This window comes from Sceloporus undulatus, chromosome 9, assembly GCF_019175285.1.
Source record: "Sceloporus undulatus isolate JIND9_A2432 ecotype Alabama chromosome 9, SceUnd_v1.1, whole genome shotgun sequence".
In the NCBI taxonomy this organism is placed as follows: Eukaryota; Metazoa; Chordata; class Lepidosauria; order Squamata; family Phrynosomatidae; genus Sceloporus; species Sceloporus undulatus.
The window spans coordinates 22,295,992-22,314,479 of NC_056530.1; the positions used below are offsets into that span (position 1 = coordinate 22,295,992).

The 18,488-nt window shown below is 44.3% G+C and overlaps 1 protein-coding gene across 1 annotated transcript; it reads right to left on the reverse strand.

Moving 5' to 3' along the window:
• Positions 1 to 34: 34 nt before the first annotated feature.
• On the reverse strand, positions 35 to 18,023 carry SLC1A5 (solute carrier family 1 member 5). The gene is made up of 8 exons (XM_042440507.1): positions 17,408 to 18,023; positions 9,005 to 9,047; positions 7,141 to 7,221; positions 6,108 to 6,274; positions 5,208 to 5,441; positions 4,526 to 4,720; positions 2,913 to 3,047; positions 35 to 2,472 (listed from the first exon to the last, which is right to left on the reverse strand). The coding sequence occupies exons 1-8, from the start codon at positions 17,959 to 17,961 to the stop codon at positions 2,235 to 2,237; spliced, it is 1,647 nt and encodes a 548-aa protein (XP_042296441.1). The 5' UTR covers positions 17,962 to 18,023; the 3' UTR covers positions 35 to 2,234.
• Positions 18,024 to 18,488: the final 465 nt, after the last annotated feature.

The window sequence follows — 18,488 nt, forward strand, 5'->3', positions numbered from 1 at the left end:
GGCTCAAAAAGGTTGCCTATCCCTGCACTAAAGCTTCAAATCCATTACTGAGCATACATGAATAGAAGAAAAAATTAAACCAGATAAGACTGCCTCACCAGTTCCCCCTTGCATCTTAAAAACACATAGATCTAGGAGTGTGACACCAAAATGGTAGATATAGTGGAAGATGGTAAAAGAAAAAGTTGTCATTGGATGCATCTTGGAAGAAACCTTCAGGTGGTCACTAGAAGGTTCAAAATGCTTATTTATGTGAGGCTTACTTGATCCATTTCTTTCATTTCACACACGTATATTGTTAGCTTTGTATAAAAGGGTTGCTGAAACATGTTGGAACTGCTCTTTTTTGTGATACAGGAACATATCCCTATTTTTTTCCATGTTGTTTCTGCCTCTGGTACCAAATGTTCGGTTAAATAAGTCATGCTCAGGAATGCATCAACTTTGCTAATTGAGGCTCTTTGTATTTTTGGCACAAAGCTTCCAGGCAGCTGTCCCCCAAAGAACATACACAGCAGACTTTATCCTGAATTGATATATGGGATCTCCAGTTCAAGTGTAAACTGAATCTCAAGCATTTCTCTTATTTTGTTGGCTTATTTTAATACGCTAAACAACAGGATTGCAAAGCATTCCCCTTATTGGCTTCAAGCAGCTACAAAGAGGCCAGAACTTATATTTGCACCTGTGAGAAATCTCTCAGAATGCAATCTTAAAAGGAAAGGAATCAGGATTCTGTTCCTAAATCCACCCAGATACAAACCTCACAACTTAAATGGAAACAAGTGTTCTGCCTCTGTAGAATCCAAGGTGTTCAGGTGACCAAGAAAAGCTTAACAAGTCTACACATTCCTAGTCCTCATGGTTGTGGAGACCCTTAAAAACACAAAAGGTTTCAATGTCCAGGGGCTAAAGTAGGAAGGGGGAAAATGAGTATATGCTGACGTTATTTCCACCTTCCTTCCTCTCTAAAAACTGAAGCATCTGCCATGTAAGCTAGTTCAGGGAAGTCCAGACAGTGGTCTATATTTGGTCCAGAAAGAGTCAGTCACCAGCCTCCTATTACAAGGCCAATGTATGCCTAGTACTAACAAGAAGCACCTGATAGGAAGGAAGCCCAAGGCTAAATCTGATTCTCAGAAGAAAAGCTACTCCCACAAGTCTCTCCCATAAATCTGGTTAGGAGAGAGAAACCATTCATTCAACCTTTAAAAAAATAGTTCCAGAAATAAATTAAAAATCAGAGCTGCGAAGAGCTGCGACATCATGTCACTGAAGTACCATCACATATGGGCACACACCCCACCGGCAGGGAAACAACATGCTCTTCAAACCACTCATACGATTTGGCAATGCCAGCAGTCAAGGGAGTTCTCGAAACGAAACAGTGATGCCCCTGTTCACCAGGAGATCCTAATTTCAAAATGTGGATTCCAGGAGATGGTGATATGAAAGCAGTTGTGATGCAGAGGCTTCCCTCCCCTCCAGTTTCTCCTTGATAATGGCACGGTGGTCACAGTTCGCCCACTGGCGTCCCTTTCCATGGAGAAAATCTGAAGATCTGACCCAGCGAGTGGCTTCTTTTCTGCAGTAGTAACAAGCTGGAATACCATACATAAAGGGCATGAGTAGGAGGCTAAACATTGGGCTGGGTGGAATAGAGCTGTTCTTCCAGCTCTCTGTTTGGTCCAGTCTTTAACAACGCGCAGAAGATACTTGGAGGATCTGCTGAAGCAAAGGAGTGATTAAGAGACCTCCAAGGGTTCTGCCATCAATTTCCATGATGTGAATGAAAAACACAAAAGTTCAGCCAGGAAAATGAAATGATTATGCAGAATGTCTTTTTCTCTGCTGCATTCAGTGCTACTACCCACACCCTTGGAGGACAAAGTCTCTAGGTGAAAACGGAGTGATTTCCAGGCAACATAAAGCCATTGCAATGTAAAAACAAAGTTTTTAAAGTGAACCACATTGTAGGAAGAGTGAAGAATCTGACGTCGAAAAAGGGCGTGATCTTCATTAGCAGGATCTTAACTGAAAAGTTCCCTATCACCCAAGAAACTGTCCCTTAGGGGAGATTTGAGTCTTTAAAAGGCGGAGCAGATGTGAACATTGTCCTTTAAAAACAACAACAAAAGAAACCTGGAACCCTAACATGAAAAGGGGAGAGAAAATAAAGAGAAATAAAAGAAAAAGTCTCCCAAGAAGTCTGTTTTCTTCGCAGGTTACATCAATTACATCACTGATTCTTTTTCACAAGAATTGACACCCTCCAAGAGGGCAGGACTGTCTCTCTTGATCAGCGGGGATCCCTCCTCTGCCCCCAATCCCTTGCTCCCATCCAGGGGCTCCGTCTTGATCTCCATCAGCTCCTCAGCCTCTGCCTTGCCCATTGACTTTTCAGTATACACTTGCAGGAGTCCTGCACCGAAGGCATCACCTTCCACATTCAAGACAGTGCAGGTACGATCCCTGAAAGGGAGAGATGAAAAGGGAGTGTTAATAACTGAGGCTGTCTGAGAAGATACTCAGAGTAATTTGCAGGAACTGATGACTGTACCTAATCCAGGGCAAAGTGCAGCCGGCAGACCACATGTTGCCCCTGGGATACCAACAGTTGGCATAAGTCCGAAATCACTTTGAACTATGCAGGCAGATCTGGAGTGAACCTCGTAGGAAAATATCCTTATCTGTTAGCAAAAATGTAGACCAGTCCTCTAACCCTCTTGATCTCTATGATCCCATGACCACCACTGTGGATTCACTTGTTGCTCCTGATAATGTAGAGATCTTGCAGCACCTTGTAAAGATCTCTCTACATACTGATTCTACAGACTAACACAGCTATATCTTTGAATTCCTATAGCATAATATTCCTTTAAATTTTGTTCTGGCTGTCACTCCATACTTACACAAGCCAGTCCACTGCCAGGATGAGAGAGATGTCATTAGTTGGCAGCCCAACAGCTTCCAAGATGATGGCAAGGGTAAGGACACCTCCTGCGGGGATCCCAGCTGCTCCAACACTGGATGCTGTTGCAGTGACCCTGGCAAAGTAGAAGCAGACAGGTCAGATAAAGAAAATTTATTAACCAGGAAGATTCTGGCCCTGGCCCGAAGTCCAAAGGAGGTTTGTGACTGTGATACACAAAAAACACGGCCTCTGGAATGCAAGGCTGGAGCTCTTTGAATCTTCACTTTCAACTATGACTATACAGAGATTGGGACTTATTCTTTATGAAAAACATGTGGGTTTTTGTGCTAAAAAGCACCATTTTCTGAATAGTAGTGTCCTTCTCTGTCAAGGAATTATATTGTATTTTCTGTATTAAAAGAACCCACTAGCCATTTCCCACAAAGTCTCAAATTGCAAAGATTCTTCTCCCTCCAGTTTTCTTGTGATCAGGATTCCCTGACCCTCCTGAAACCTATGTTCCTTCTACCCTGAGAACCACCACCCTGTACCACCTCCATTTCTGCTCAAAACAGAACAGCAAATTTTCAGTCCTGAAATGAGAACTCTGGCCAAGGCAGCTTTGCTCCACCCAGCCAGTTGAACCCAGCTCAAGTCACGCAAACTGCAACTGTGGGCATTCCCTGGGGTACCATCCAGTTAACCAGTTCTGTAGCTCACACTAAACTCTTCTTCGCTGACCGTTTGTGATCTCATCCTCTGTCCCTTTCATCGCCCTTTGGGTGGCCTGAGGCGACCTCCCAGTTTAAATCCTCCCTTTGTTCCTTCACCAGCCCCATGATCCCATCTCCCTCTGAGAATTCTGTCCCACTAAAGCTATAACACGGAGTCACAAGAGCGCATGTCCTCCTCGTTGTTGGTTGACTTGTTTTTCATATTCTCACTCAACCAGCAAGGGAGAACCCTTCAAGCTAGATAGAGGACAAGAAGGAAACAGGCAGGCGGTTTGGGATAAAATAAACCTTTGTGAAAATGAGCTTGACTGTAAGAGACTTTGTTAACAAAGGTCTGCCTCTACTGGATGGCTTGAATGAATTATCGTTAACACAGGATATAACCTAGTAATCAATCAATCAATAATTTATTACGGCCATAGACCAGCTTCAATGTAATCTACTAAGAAAAACAGAGCCTGGTAACCAGGACATTGTGGAATGTCCAAGTACCAACAACTCCTTTTGCTGAGGAGAGGTATGCAGGGAGCGTAATTGATTTTACGCCACAGAGGCATATAAGCTATGTGAAACCATGGGTTGGAATCATGTGGCCTCCAAGATGTTGTCGGACCTTAAATCCCAGCATACATGCCTATTAGCTAGTTATTAGGAGTTGCAGTTCAACAACATTTGGGGGATTGCATGTTTCTCATCCCATGTATTAGATGATAGTCCTGTGAATATTTATTTGGAGCAAGTTCCACTGAACACAGTGGGGTGTACTTCTAAGTGACATGCATAGAATCAGGCCCTGTGCACTGACTCTTGGGGGGAAATATATTCCATTACTCTTCCTATGGTTCATGCGGTCTGGGACTTTAATCAAAATACTCACAAGATGGTGATGACTTGGATGAAGTTGAGAGAAAAGTTGTTGAGCTGTGCAATGAAGACAGCGGCCACGCACTGGAAGAGAGCAGCCCCGTCCATGTTGACAGTGGCTCCAATGGGCAGGATGAAACGGCTGATGTGCTTAGAGACACCGTTCTTCTCCTCAACACATTTCATCATCAGAGGTAATGTGGCAGAGCTGCATGAAGGAGGTAGAGACAGATGAGGACCCAAACAGCAATTGCCTCAGAACCAGCCAACACATACAGATCCTAAGCTCCATTTGTTTGGCAACACTGACTATCCACCAGAGATTTAGAAGTTACCCTTTGGAGCTAAAATTCCCAACAGCACTGAGCCAGCATGTAACTGTCACCTGGAAAAATCACTTTTTCCAAGCTTTGATATTTGTGCCTCTGGGAAATATGAAAACAAGGATCTTTTAAGTGGTGGCACCAAACCTCAACAGATATGGTAGGCTCCCTCTCTGAACTTTTTAGGAATCAACTTAAATGAATCCCATCTCAATGAGCTTTCCAGTGGGATGTTCTTGAAGGATTTATCTGTTCTTAATATATCATCCTTTCCCCAAAACTGGGACTCAGGGCAGGTCATAACATTAAAAAACATTACAATTAAAAGCATACAACAATGGTATATTAAAATAGAATTAAATTCACAGATACCTGGAGGAGGTGCCAAAGGCAGTGGCCAAGGCAGTGAAAATGCCCCAGAGAAACCGGTAAGGGTTCCTGCGGGTGAAGATGAAGTAAATGGCGGGCAGGACAAGGAGCCCATGGATCGCATGGCCCACCAGGCAGCAGCAGATGTACTTGCCCAGGCTGGCAAACAGGACGGCCACATCCTCCATCTCCACAATCTTGCCAGCCACTAGGAACATGATACCCAAGGGGGCATACCTGGGAGAAGAAAGAAAGGACATTGTGAGGACTTGATAGCCTGCCTCATTATGACTAACCAAAGCAGAACAAATGACACTCAGGCAAGCAAAGTCATGCTGCCATGAACCCTAATTAGCACAACAGATCCAGCTCTCAGAATTCAGTTTTTGCCAGAGCCTGCCACCTTGGCATGGACCCTCAAAAGGGAAAACAACAACATACAATTACCAGATTAGCACAGAGTACATAAAGTCCTGGTCACTGGTTCATCAGTTTCCAGCAGGGGAGGGCAAGTGTGTCAGGGCCAGTTGCCAATTTCCTTCTCCCGACCACCCCACCATGGGGTGCATCTCTGCACAGAAAGCCCAAATACCTCTATTTTCCTCTGCTGTCCCTCCCAAAATTGCCACAGCAAGATATGGGATGTTACTTCCTGTCCCCATTTTTGAGAGAGGCAGTGAAAGAAAACAGGAGCGTTTGGGAATAGTGTAGCATTCAGGGAAACTTCGGGGGGTATTTTTGCATATTTTTCACATGGTTCTGGGGCAAAATCACCCAAAAATCACACTACAGGCTGCAGTTTGCCTACCCCAGTTTGCAGCAACCCTCTCCCTACCTGCTTGACCAGCACCTTTCTCTTGGAGATGGTTATAGCTCCCCAAGTGGAGCAGAGGGACTCCTTACCACATAATCCAAGTGACCAAGACCATGGTGGCTTCGTTGAAGGAGTTGAAGAACTTGATCAGGTTCTCTCCTTCAGGCCCAAGTTTCCGCAGTGCAATCCCAAAAACAATGGCAAAGACCACCAGGCCCAAGATATTCATCCCTTCAACCTCTTTGCCTATTGGGATCTGAAGAAACGGGAAGCAAGAAATCAGCAGAGACATACAAAGCTTCAGTTTTAAAAAAATTAACCCAAGATCTTAAAAAGGACAGACTCAGTTTTACAGAGAAACATGCATGCTTCTCTCACTCAGATTTGCACACACATACTTCTCTCAGACAGCTTTGCACAAACACACACTTCTCTCAAACCCATTTTTTTTTACCAGACAGAGGAACAATTTAGAGAACTGATCCCAGAAATGCAATCACCAAATCTAACAGTCACCCAAATGGAAACCAACTGCAAACTGAGAAAAATGAAATTGCAGACCCCTGCATACACATACTCTCTATTTCACTCTGTAGCACTACCGACTGAGGCATAAGAGCACATGTCATCACCTCACCCACAGGTAGAACCCTTAATGTCTCCTTCCTCGACAACTCCCTGGGCCACAGTAATACAGAAACCCAGCAAGTGCTTTTTGGAAGGAAAAACTGTTCCTAGCTTTTAGCTGTTGGGGGAGCCTGGTAGCACCCCATTCCCAAGCCACAAAGAGACGCCATATCAGCACAGCATGGAAAAGAGAAGGGAAGGGAAAGAGCAAGGATTGGGGGCAGGTGAGGGACCAGGCTTCCTCACTTCTCAGGAGGGGAGGCAAGAAACACTGGGCTACCAAGTGGAGACAGACCTACACATTTTACTACCACTCTCCCCACAAATCTTTCATGGAGCCATCAAACACATACACATTCTCCAGTGTTCCACCTTCACCACAACCCTGAGGACTAGAAACTTTAAAAAGGACAAACACCCAGCATTTTCACCTGTACAAGCCAACACACCCAAAGGCATACATTGCTCTGTAAGAGCAAAACTCCCTCTTCTTACCTTCAGCTCTGTGATGGTTTCATTGATGATGCCCACTTCCTCTGTTGTGTTCTTCTTAATTAGTTTGTAAGTGGTTGTGTACTGGAGAAGGAGGGACACAAAGAGGACAACACAGTGTCAGTGGCATTCTAAACAAATGGGTGCATCTTTGAGTCTAAGAATACAGTACATCTATTTATTTATTTGCATAAAAAGAGCAAAGCTTTAATTAATATTAGCCCCATTGTCTAAAGGCACAAGACACTGTGAGCGTAGGTAGGGGATCACTGCAACCTATTTTTAAGAGAGATCATCACTCATGAAGGTTTCCAGGCTGCCAATTTGCTCTTTCTTCCTTTTTTTGGTAGAAGAAATACACTCCAGTACACAACTAGGGAGATCTGCCTTCGGCAGCTGCATACTAACCATCACTGCACTGAGCTATGGTGGCAGTAAAATAGCCTCCAACTGTCCCAGTTCTGCAGAGATAGTCCCAATTAGTCTTCTATCATCCCACTTTCCCAGCTGCTTTTATAAGATCCTTGTTTCTCTCTCCTCCTCCCACTTTCCCCCTTTGTCCTCAGCTTCTTTCAGTGGCTGAAAACTGAGTAGCTTGCACCTCTGTTGGAGGCAGTGGAGAAACAGTCACCATCTTTTCCTTCCTAGTAGACTCAGGCAAAAGCAAACTGTTGTAGCTTTTCCTAGCCTCTGTGCTTTTCTTTATTAATGCTTTTTCTCATCTTAGCCACCATCTGATGTTACTTGGCCATATGCGCCCCAGATTTCATCTGTGAACTATTGGAGGGTGTGCAGTACAGAGACAAAGAGGTGAGGGGCGATTTCAAACTAGGTCAGTTAAATACAAGCCGAAGGAGGTTTTCTGAGCAGGCAACCTGGTTTTCTTCCTTTGCTCTCTCCCTCCTTTCGCGGATCTGCCTTTGTTCATTTATCAAGGCTATTAAAAATTAAGCCACATTGGCTTTGCCATCCTGAACCTGTCCAAGCCTTCAAGAGGATTAACACATCACAAAAGAGCCAGTTAATCACAAGAAGAAAGGCAAGGAAACATTAACCATGTTAGGATATGATTTTGTAACCAGAGACTAAAGATCTTTCTTTTTGAAGAAATGGGGGGGGGTGTCTAATGAGCATATGCTGAAAGTGGGGGTTAGGAGTGAACAGACGCAAGTGATAAACATGGAAACTCTTTTGTGTTTTCTTCCTGTTTGTGATTTTTCTGTCCTCATCTTCCCCGTATTAAAGGGAGGGAAGGGGAAGAGCTTGGCAGAAGAGCACCCATCCCTCTTTGCAAGTCAAAGGTGCTCCCGTTCAATCCAACCAGCATCTCAAGTTACAAGTTCCTCAGGGTCACAGACCTGGAAAACACCCAGGAGATCAACTGAAAGCCCCAAGGGCAGCCAGCATCTCCAACTCTGATATTTCACCAGGAAAGATAATGCTGCAAGTGGATTGATTCTAATAGGGGTGCTCTAAAGCTCTTTCCAAGGAGGTAGTTCAATGCAAGCCACTGAGCTTGTGTTTTTAAGGTGCTGCCTCAGGTCCCACATTGGGAGAAAGGTAGGATATAAATTAAATACAAGAAGAATGAGACTCATGTGGAGGGAAATCTCCCAAGGCCTTTCCAAAATCCAACTACCCATACATAGTGACTGGCCTTCCGTGTACAATAGACTTGATGCTACAAACGTGCCCAATGTAAAAGTTGCTTTAGATTCTAACTCTCAGAATTTGGAATATGTTTTAGTTCCTTTTCTGGGAATTCTGGGAATTGTAGTCCACCAAAGCAACCCTTCCAAGCCCTGGATCGCATACCAGGAGGTAGGAAGACAGTTTCCAAGGATGTAGAAATAATTAAGTGACTCACCGATTGGAATGAAGCTGAAACCAGGTTGGAGGGGAAAATGTTCCTATAAGAGGAAAACCAAACATTTAGAAGAAGGCTCCACTTTTAATCAAAGATGGACACTTAAAATCACATTTTCTTCCAGACACCCTCCAGTCTTGCAACCAAAACCGAACAGGTATCACCACTGGGACCTTTGAAATGAGTCTATATTTATTATCATTTCTTATTACTATTGTTGCTGCTGCTGATAAACAAAGCTTTAATACCAAGGGGAATAATAATAATAATATTTATTTCTTACCCACCTTTCCCCATGGACCGAGGGCCTTGCAGAATGCGGTGTACTATTTATTATTGCTTTCTTTTTAATGGGCTCTTTTCACTGACTGCATCTGCACTGCAGAATTAATGCAAGTTTACATCACTTGAACTGCTGTGGCTCAATGCTATGGAATTCTGAGATTTATCATTTTGTGAGGTGTGTGTGTGTATAATTTCAGTTAATATACATTTTGAAGTCCTTAGCTTCATCCTTCTAGGATCCAGAAGTGCTGTTTTGTATGACTTAAAAGCGAGCAAACTCTCTCCGGTGCCAAACCGTCTAACTAAAAAGATTGCATGTACAGCGCTGTGTAAATTTACAGCGCTTCATAAATAAAGGTTAATAATAATAATAATAATAATAATTATCACCAACACTCTCCAAATGGTTGCCACCACTTGCGATAAGCCAAAGGATTCCTTCCTAAGTAAAAAGCAGGAAAGTGGGCCTGTGACTCCCACCATGCTAACAACTGGCAAATGAAGACTCAAGTTTAAAACTTAAGACCACACAAATATCTAACCACAAGCTGTTTTTACACTGCTGTCTTCTGCCATGCATCTGAGGGAGTAGACCCCGGTCTACAAAATCTCATGCTGCAACTACTTTCGCTCAGTTAGTCTCCCTTTGCATACTGATATTCCAGACTAACATGGCGATTTCTCTGAATTCTAGCCACTGCTGTCCTCATTCTTGATGCATAAACAGCTCCTTTTTCCAGTTTACAAGAACTTTGCCTAGAAGGAAATACTTATTCATCCTCATCACAGACAAATGACTATTTTAGGAATCATGCAAACATCAAGGGGCCCTGCCACACTATACTACAACAACATCATCTAGAAGACGGAGCAAGCGTGTTTTCTACTGCCTCAGAGACCAGGACATGGACCAATAGCTTGAAATTCAGCGATTCCACTTAAGACTTTAAGAACTTCTTGACTGCAAGACCTGTACAAAAGAGGAACAGACACCTCAGAAGGTGGTGGAAACTCCTTCTTTGGATATCTTTAAACAGATGTTAGTCATCTCTCAGGAGTGCTTTAGTTGTATTCCTGCATGACGGGGGCTGGAATAGATGGCTCTTGTGGCCCCTTCCAACTCTACAGTATGTCTATTTTATTTGTATCTCTCTCCAAATGCAGGACCCAAGATATTCCAAGGACCCAATCCTTTGCATTTCTAGATGCTATCTTAGCCAGCATGGTGTAGCGGTTTGAACTACCATATGACTCTGGAGACCAGGGTTCGAGTCTCAGCTCTGCTATATAAACCAACTAGGCTGACCTTAGGCAAGTCATACACTCTCAGCCTTAGATGGTGGCAATGGCAAACCTCCTCTGAACAAATCTTGGCAAGAAAACTCCAAGATAGGTTCGCCATAAGTCAGACATGACTTGAAGTCACACAACAAAAACAAAAATCTTACCAGACATTGGCCTAATTACTGTTTTGGATGACAACTTCCAGAATTCACTCCCACCCAGCTGCGGGGGCAGATCCTGGGATTCATTATCCAAGAAAGTAACTTCTCCAAGAGTGCCAACCTAATGTTCACATCAGCACTTGCATGTGCATATCCAGAAGGTACCCATGCTCTGACCAGGAGTAACCTGCCCTGTCGCCTTATCTGCAGACACAATCAGCTCTCAGGGGCTTAACTTCTGCTTGCAGGGCTTTCCCTGTGCCCTAATCCCTGCCAGTTACCCTACGTATCCCCACCACCACCATGCCACCTTCATCCCATTCAGGGCCTGACACTGCCAGAGGATTGACTGGGCAGCACAAACAAGATTAAACCCTAATCCTTTCAGGCAGCAAGTGACCAGCTGGCTCCCACCCAGTAAGCAGCTTTATCAGCCCACAGGAAAAGGTTATGGTGAAGGGGAGGAAATGTTGCCAACCCCATTTGCTCCTCTTACAATGTGGGGGGCAGCTAGAGAAAAATGTCCCAACAAGCTTAGGATATCAGTTAACAGAAAAACACATATAAGGGATGCTTAACAGGCAATTCCATTAGGGTAGTTATTTGGATTTGAATGAACACAAAAGTTCAGAGGGAGCCATTCATGATAGAGCTCCCATAAGAAACCTTCAAGTGATCTCTAGAAGGTTCTGAATGTTTTTCTCTACTTGTTCAAGGCTCACCTGACCTGGTTATTTCATTTGGCATGTGTGCATAGTGTTAGTTTTGGATTAAATTTTGCTGCAACAGGTTCATCTGCTCTTCTTGTGTGTGGTGTAGAAACCTTTCCCTGTTGTTTCCATGTTACTTTTGCCTCTGGAACCAAATTTTCAAATGGAGAAGTAATACCCAGGAAGATATCTACTTCATTAACTGAAGGATACCTGTATGTTCCAACCTGCTGGGGAAAAAATGCCCTTTTCAACCAGATCAGCTGTTTTGTATGGACTAAAATAGAGCAAGGGACTCCCACCATTCTTTGATGACAGTGAAGTAAACAGAAAGCCAGTCTTGCTTCTGCCACGTAGATTTTCCAAATCCTCTTGGCCTTTGAAACACATCGGTTTTTAAAGGTCCCTCCTTCTATCTCTTACCAACAACGCAACGTTTGTTTCGCTAGAGACTGTATTCGTTTCTGATCAGCTTGATAGGACTATCTCTTAAAAGCAAGCAACACCACTATATATCCACATTGCTGTCCTTTTAGGACAGAATCTAGAAATCCACTGTTTTTTAATAAGTTTAGGGAACGGGGACACACACATTTTTTGGCGTTCCAGTGTCTAGGCATCCGAAACCTTTTCCTTCTCAGCCCTAAAATAAGCTTTGCCTAACAGCCTGGATGAACTCTTATTTAGCTTCCACAAGGAGGCTTAGAGAAGAAGGAGCAAAAAAAGAGGCTGGTAAGTAAACTCAATACTCGAGTGTGTTGCATCAGACAGCGGGAGAGCAACTCCCCCTTGAAACGCCTTCTCAAATCAAGGAAACAGGCAGCATGAAAATAACTCCTGCACCTTCTGAAGCATTGCAGCAGGATGTCCCTTTCTTACTGTACCAATGTTGAGGTTCAACTACGAGATGCTGATTCACTGAAAATACCAACAAAACCATATACGCTGAGCTCTCAAAAGGAGCTCTCCTTCGGGTTCTTTTAAAGCTTCGCTTTCTCTAAGCAGCAACAGATGTTTAAATGTCAGCTCTCGTGATGATTCATGTTCAAAACTGGGAAATTTTGACCGTCTGATCCAAAAGCTGCATGCCTGTGAGAGAGTTGGATCTCATGGTAATGACCCGTCTGGTCAGAAAAGGAAGGAAGGAAAGCAGATTTACTCAGCAGACTTTTCGAAGTATCGGGGACCCTACTGTAGCAGACCTTGGGGAAAAGTTAGCCCTTCTCTGAAAGCCACTGCTTTAAAACACATAAAACAAGCACACATTGATGGCATATATAGGCCTGTCCCTGGCTTTCCACTCCACCAAATCCATCAGAGGAACTAAGTCTAGGAAAGCTCATGCTGCCAGCTGCTTGCTTTCAGTTAGGCTCAAAGGTGCTACATCTCTCAACAAGCACACAGTGAGAGATACAGATGTGTAGTAACAAAGGTTGTGGTTGCAGGTGGGTGAAAATACTTTATTTTCAAAAGGGGGGTGCACCTAATATATCCCCTCATAAATCTCCCCGACTTTCTCCTGATTTCTTAAGAATCATCCGCTAAGTGAGCAAAGAAACCAAAGACCAAGTGGTTTTAAACTGCTGTAAAACCCAGCACTTTGCCTCTCCCAAACCCATCATTTAAAGACTTCTTCAAAAACGCATCCAGGAGTGACATTTTCTTTCACTACTCTCCTCTTATCATTTCCGTTTTGGAGGCCTAATGTCCAGGTCTATGTTTTCCTAATATGCTAAGGGAAAAGCTGGTGAGCAGACTTATCTGCTTTCCCCTTTGCTCTCTTGCTTGGCTGTTGACATATGCTCAGTAAGGGATTGCAGTGACAGCTGTTTACCTTGCCTGTTGTAAACAGGGACACACAGGTACAGGGATCAGCTGTATCCCCTTCTTTTCCTGCTCAACCTTTTATTACATTGTTTACTGAAAAGAAGCTGTTGGCAGGCACTGAAACTCTGTTTCTCCAGGTGCCTTCACCATCCTTCCAATGCTGCAAAAAAGTGTCCGGCTACATAGAAGACAAGGAAGAAAGGTGAGCTGGCGAGCGTAAGAGGACATAGCAAACAGACGCTTCTTTGTCAGCTTTGCTAACTGAAGTATGAAGTACACCCACTGAGTTCAGGAAGCAAGCTGCAGTTCCCTGCACAAAGAAAGAGCAGAAATTTGGAAGCATCAGCTCTGCTTATTTCTAGGTTCAAGACTCGGCTAAGAGAGAGCAGCCGCCTTGCAGGGTTAGTGTGCAAACCCAATCGCTACCGACATTAATTGAAATCGCACAACTTCTCCCAGCTGGTGGCATTCAAATAACACAGGCTGGCAGACTGAGCAGCGCCTTCCCCTCTTTAAGAGCTCATCTATCGCTCACTTGGAGCAGATCCAACTAGGATGAGGCCAGGATGGGACACCGGCAGCCAGTTGACTCAGCAAAGAAAGGCAAGTGATACTGAGCAGTGCCACCCAGGTCTTGCAAAACTGCAAGGCTTCCTAAAGCAAGCCAAAAAGGAGGCAAGGGGCTGCCATGGTTCAGCAGCAGATCAGGCGCGATGAGGCATGTGGAGCCGGTTAATAAATGTAGGATGTAACTCACTGAATTTTTGTGCAAGCATGGAGAGTAAAGGAGACTCGGGAGGAATAAATGGCAAAAGGGGAAAGGCTAGCAAAGGGGAAGGGTCATGGCTCCCTGTGCAGCAAGAGCATGCGTTGCATAGGCGAGATAAAGGGGACCACAAGCAGATACGCACGTCTGTCACTGGAGATGTCCCATGATAAGGCAGAGGAGGAAATGATGTCAGAAATGTCTCTGCAGAGCCTTTGCTTGCTTCTGAGATGCATATCAGCACTACTGTCCCAATTGCATCGGAGGGGGAAATACATTTCAACCCTTTGCCCAAGCATCTTGCTCTGGCAAAGACTCCAGAAATAACCAGATTCAACCATACTAGACTTAAGAATCAATATACTGTACAAAGAACAATTTAAGTTTTTGTTTTCTGGATAAGCAGCAACTGAGTTTGCGCTTGATACTGTAGGAGAATTGATTCTGGGGTACTTATATTTAAAAAAAAGGATTTGATTTGTTAGTTTTCCTATAACAGAGGATGGAATAATGATACTTCGTAAGTAGTTTGTTTAAACAATTTGGTTTCAACCGTTTGTTCAAGCTGCAGTTTGTTCAAATTATTATTACCAATATATTGTTGTGAATAGGTATAAGATAAAAAGGTACGAGAAGACTATACGATGTATGGTGTAACACACAAATTGCACATTTATCTGCATACTGTATAGGTATCAATGAAATTGTTGTGTAATCAAAAAAGAAAACAGTTTGTGGAAACATGACTTGTCTCTGCAACAAAGCTGGGGAAAGCAGAGGGCAGTAGAAGAGGAAGATCACATTAACAGGGATTGTTTGACCTACAGGCCCGACTTGTCCTGAGTTTGCAAGACTTGAGAGGGACTGCTGAGGAACGGGCCCTCGGACATCTCCAATTCATAGGATTGCCACAAAGTTAACTGAATAGCAAGTAACAATGACACAGCAACAATTTGCAACGACACACTGGCTGCTCCTGTTACCAAAGGAGTACTTAGTCTGACAGAGCAAACTATGAGTAGGCAGTTTGGAGATAATGCAGCGCAGGAAATTATGTTTGGGACATAGGGGGCAGTTTTTGGAATTGCCCACATATCGCCTAGGTTGTTTTTTTAACTTAAATCTGTGTGCTTTGGGGGATGTCAGGGGATGAATTTAGGGGTCCCAAGGACCACACTCTGCCCACCTCTCACTGGAAGGGGGATATCATTTCATACCAGCTCTATCCACAACTCCAAGCTATTCTTCTTAAAAGAAGCTTGCCACAGATCTGAGATTGGGCACAGGCACCCAGGGCAAAGGAGTGTGAGCAAGCTGGCTCTTGCCACCGCCTTCTCCCCAGCCTTTTTCAAATCATGTGGCTCAGGGCAACGTCTGGGCAAGTTTCAAGGTGTTCTTTCCCTGGATAAGCATTCAGGTTCTGAAGCTGTGTGCATGGGATGGAAACAAGAAGAGATCTCCTACGACAGGTGTGGGGAACGTGTGGCCCTCCAGAAGTGGTGGGACTGCAAGCTCCAGCACCCCTTGCCAAAACAGCCCCTATTAAAGAGAGAGGAGCCATGGCCCTTATTTCACCTGCCAAGTTTATAATGTCTCTAATGATGGGGAGAAGATAACCATCCCAAGTTTTGTATGTGTGCATGAACCTTTAATGCATCTGTCCACTTATGGAGACCCCATGAATTTCAGTTTTCTTAGGCAAAGAATACAGCTTCTTCCTCTGTAAGAGACCCTAACAGCACCTGGTAGCCCTTGGCTCAGTGGAGATTCGCACCTTGGTCTCCCAGAGTGCTAGTCCAACACTCAACGCATCGTAGCATGCTGGCTCTAAAAAAACCTTTTGCTTCAGTCATTACCTTTCCCTGAGGCTGAGAAGTGTGACTTGCCCAAAACTTGCAGTGGATTTTAAGGGCTAAGTGGGGATTCGAACCTTGATCTCCCTCTAGTCTAATACTCTCCAGCCACTACACCATCCCAGCTCTTTCTAATCCCAACGCATTCTGAGATTGCTCTTTCCGTACACGCGTGTCTCAGATTTTCCTCTACTCTGGGACACATTTTTAGGGGAAGGAGGTCAGAAAGCACCAAGAAAGGGGTGGGACAAGGCGGTGTGTCACAGAACATTCTGTACCACCATCTGCAGAGCGAGGGGGAAGCAAACTACACAATGTAGACAACTGGCTTTTTAAAGGGAAAGCATATCCAGGCCCAGCCCAAACTGTCATACCCATTCTCAAAACATAAAGCATCCCCATTCATTTATTCTGCATCTCGAGAGCTATGGTCCTTATCCCAGATTATACTCCAACACACAATTAAATTGTGAATTTTAGATGCAGATTGTTTTAATATGTGTGCATTTTATTTGTCCCTTTTAAGTTGATCTGTCTTTTAACTGATCTTTGTGCATCTTATGTCCTTTTAAACTGATGTGTCTTTTAACTGATGTCTTTTAACTCATCTTTGTGCATCTTATTTGTCCTTTTAAATTGATGTGTCTTTTAATTGATGTTGTTTGTCTGTTAATTGTTGTTGTTCCTTGCTGTGATCCATGGGGAGAGTCGGGTAAGAAATAAATATTATTGTTACAATTAAGGAATGGTTGGTAGAGGAAACTCTTCAGACAAAAAAGTGATACTGTCCTCAAAAGAGCCCACCATGATGACAATCTTGCACACTCCCACAACAACCCCAAAAACCTTTTGCAAAAAGCGGACTGTGTTTGGAATGGACCCTGGCCAACACTGTGGTGAGAAATCTGCAAAGCTGCTTCTCACACACCTTGGATACTGCAGCCAAGGAGTGACAAGCAGACACATGTGAACTTGTTCACACCCACAACACAAGGCAGCAGACAGAGCCAGGTCAAAAGAGTGTGTTATTTGGCACAGGGATAGATACGAACTCCAGCACCTTTCTTTAGAAAGGCAAGTGAGGGTGCATCTGCTCTGGAGAAATCATGCAGTTTTACACTGCTATAAGTCTAGAATTTTAGTCCAAAAACTGACCCCCAAAACCTGAGTCAGTCTGTCCACAGGTCAATGTTAGTACTGTACCTGAATTCCTATTGTAAAAAAGGAACCATCCCCTGGGGAAAGGCAAGATGCAATCTGTCCTGGAAGCACTGACCATCCTCTAGTCTCCTCCCTTATCCATCCATTCCAGTTATACCTGCTGGAATTTTCTCAGTTCTTTGGCATTGTCTTCCTTTGCTTCATCCTTTAGAGCCTTTGTTGCGTGGCCCTAACCTTTACCCTCGACTTATCCATGGGTCATTATCAAAACCCATAATTTTGCCCCCCAAACCTGCCCTCGACTTATACATGAGGTTGGCTGATAGTCCAGTGCATGCAGTGCCCCTTTTCCTCACCTGATGAGGTCGAGGAAGGAGTCGACGACTTCCTTGGCCTCAGGGACGTCTTCGGCGTGTCCGGCAAGGAGCCCCGGCGTGGCGAGGGCTGCGCCGCGTCCCGGCTGGATGAGAAAGGCGAGGGTGACGCCGAGGGCGGAGGCCAGGAGGGTAGTGAGGAGGAAGAAGAGCAAGGCCCAGCCGCCCAGCCGCCCCAGCGCCGCCGGGTCCAGGCTGGCCGCTCCGGCCACCAGGCTGCACACCACCAGCGGCAGGATGATCATCTTCAGGAGCCGCAGGAGCAGCTCCCCAGGGAAGCCGAAGAGCAGCACCTCCGCCGGGCCCAGGCCCACCTGCCGCACCCCCATCCCCAGCGCCACCCCCAGCGCCACCCCCAGCACCGTCAGCACCACCAGCAGGTTGCCCCGCAGGAACAGCAACGTCCGGGCGCAGCAGGAGGAGCGCCCCCGACGCCGGACAGGGACGGACTCGCCCCCGGGGAGACCACCGTTGGAGCAGGAAGGAGGGCCGCCCTTGCAGGGACCCTCCTCGGCAAGGACAGGGTCCAGCGCCATCGCAGGGACAGAGAGAGAAACTGGGAGAGAGAGGTCCTTATTAGGTGGACTTCAAGGGCCACATGTCATGGCAGGTCTGTGTACTACTAAAATGAAGTGAACATGAAGCCCGGAGGTGAAGGCGTGGCTATGGGTTTTCTGCCTTTTACTGAGGTGGGCCCATTTTCCACGCCTCTGAGGTAATAAGGCAAAAAGCCAAGTTGGTGGTAAAGCCCGCAGAGAAAAAAAAAAAAAAACAAAAAAAAAAAAAACAAAAAAAAATATAAAAAAAAATTAGTTAATAAAGAAAATAAGAAAACAACAAAAAAAAAAAAAAAAAGAAAGCAAAAAAAGTAAAAAAAAAAAAAAAAACATAAAAATAAAAAAAAAAAAAAAAAAAAAACCAAAAAGTAAACAAAAATAAGAAAAAAAATAAAAACAAACAAGAAGAAAAAAGACAGAAAATGAAAGAAAAAAAAAGAAAAAAAAAACAAAAAAAGAAAAAACCTAGAAAAAAATAAAAAAAAAATAAAAAAGGAAAAAGTAAA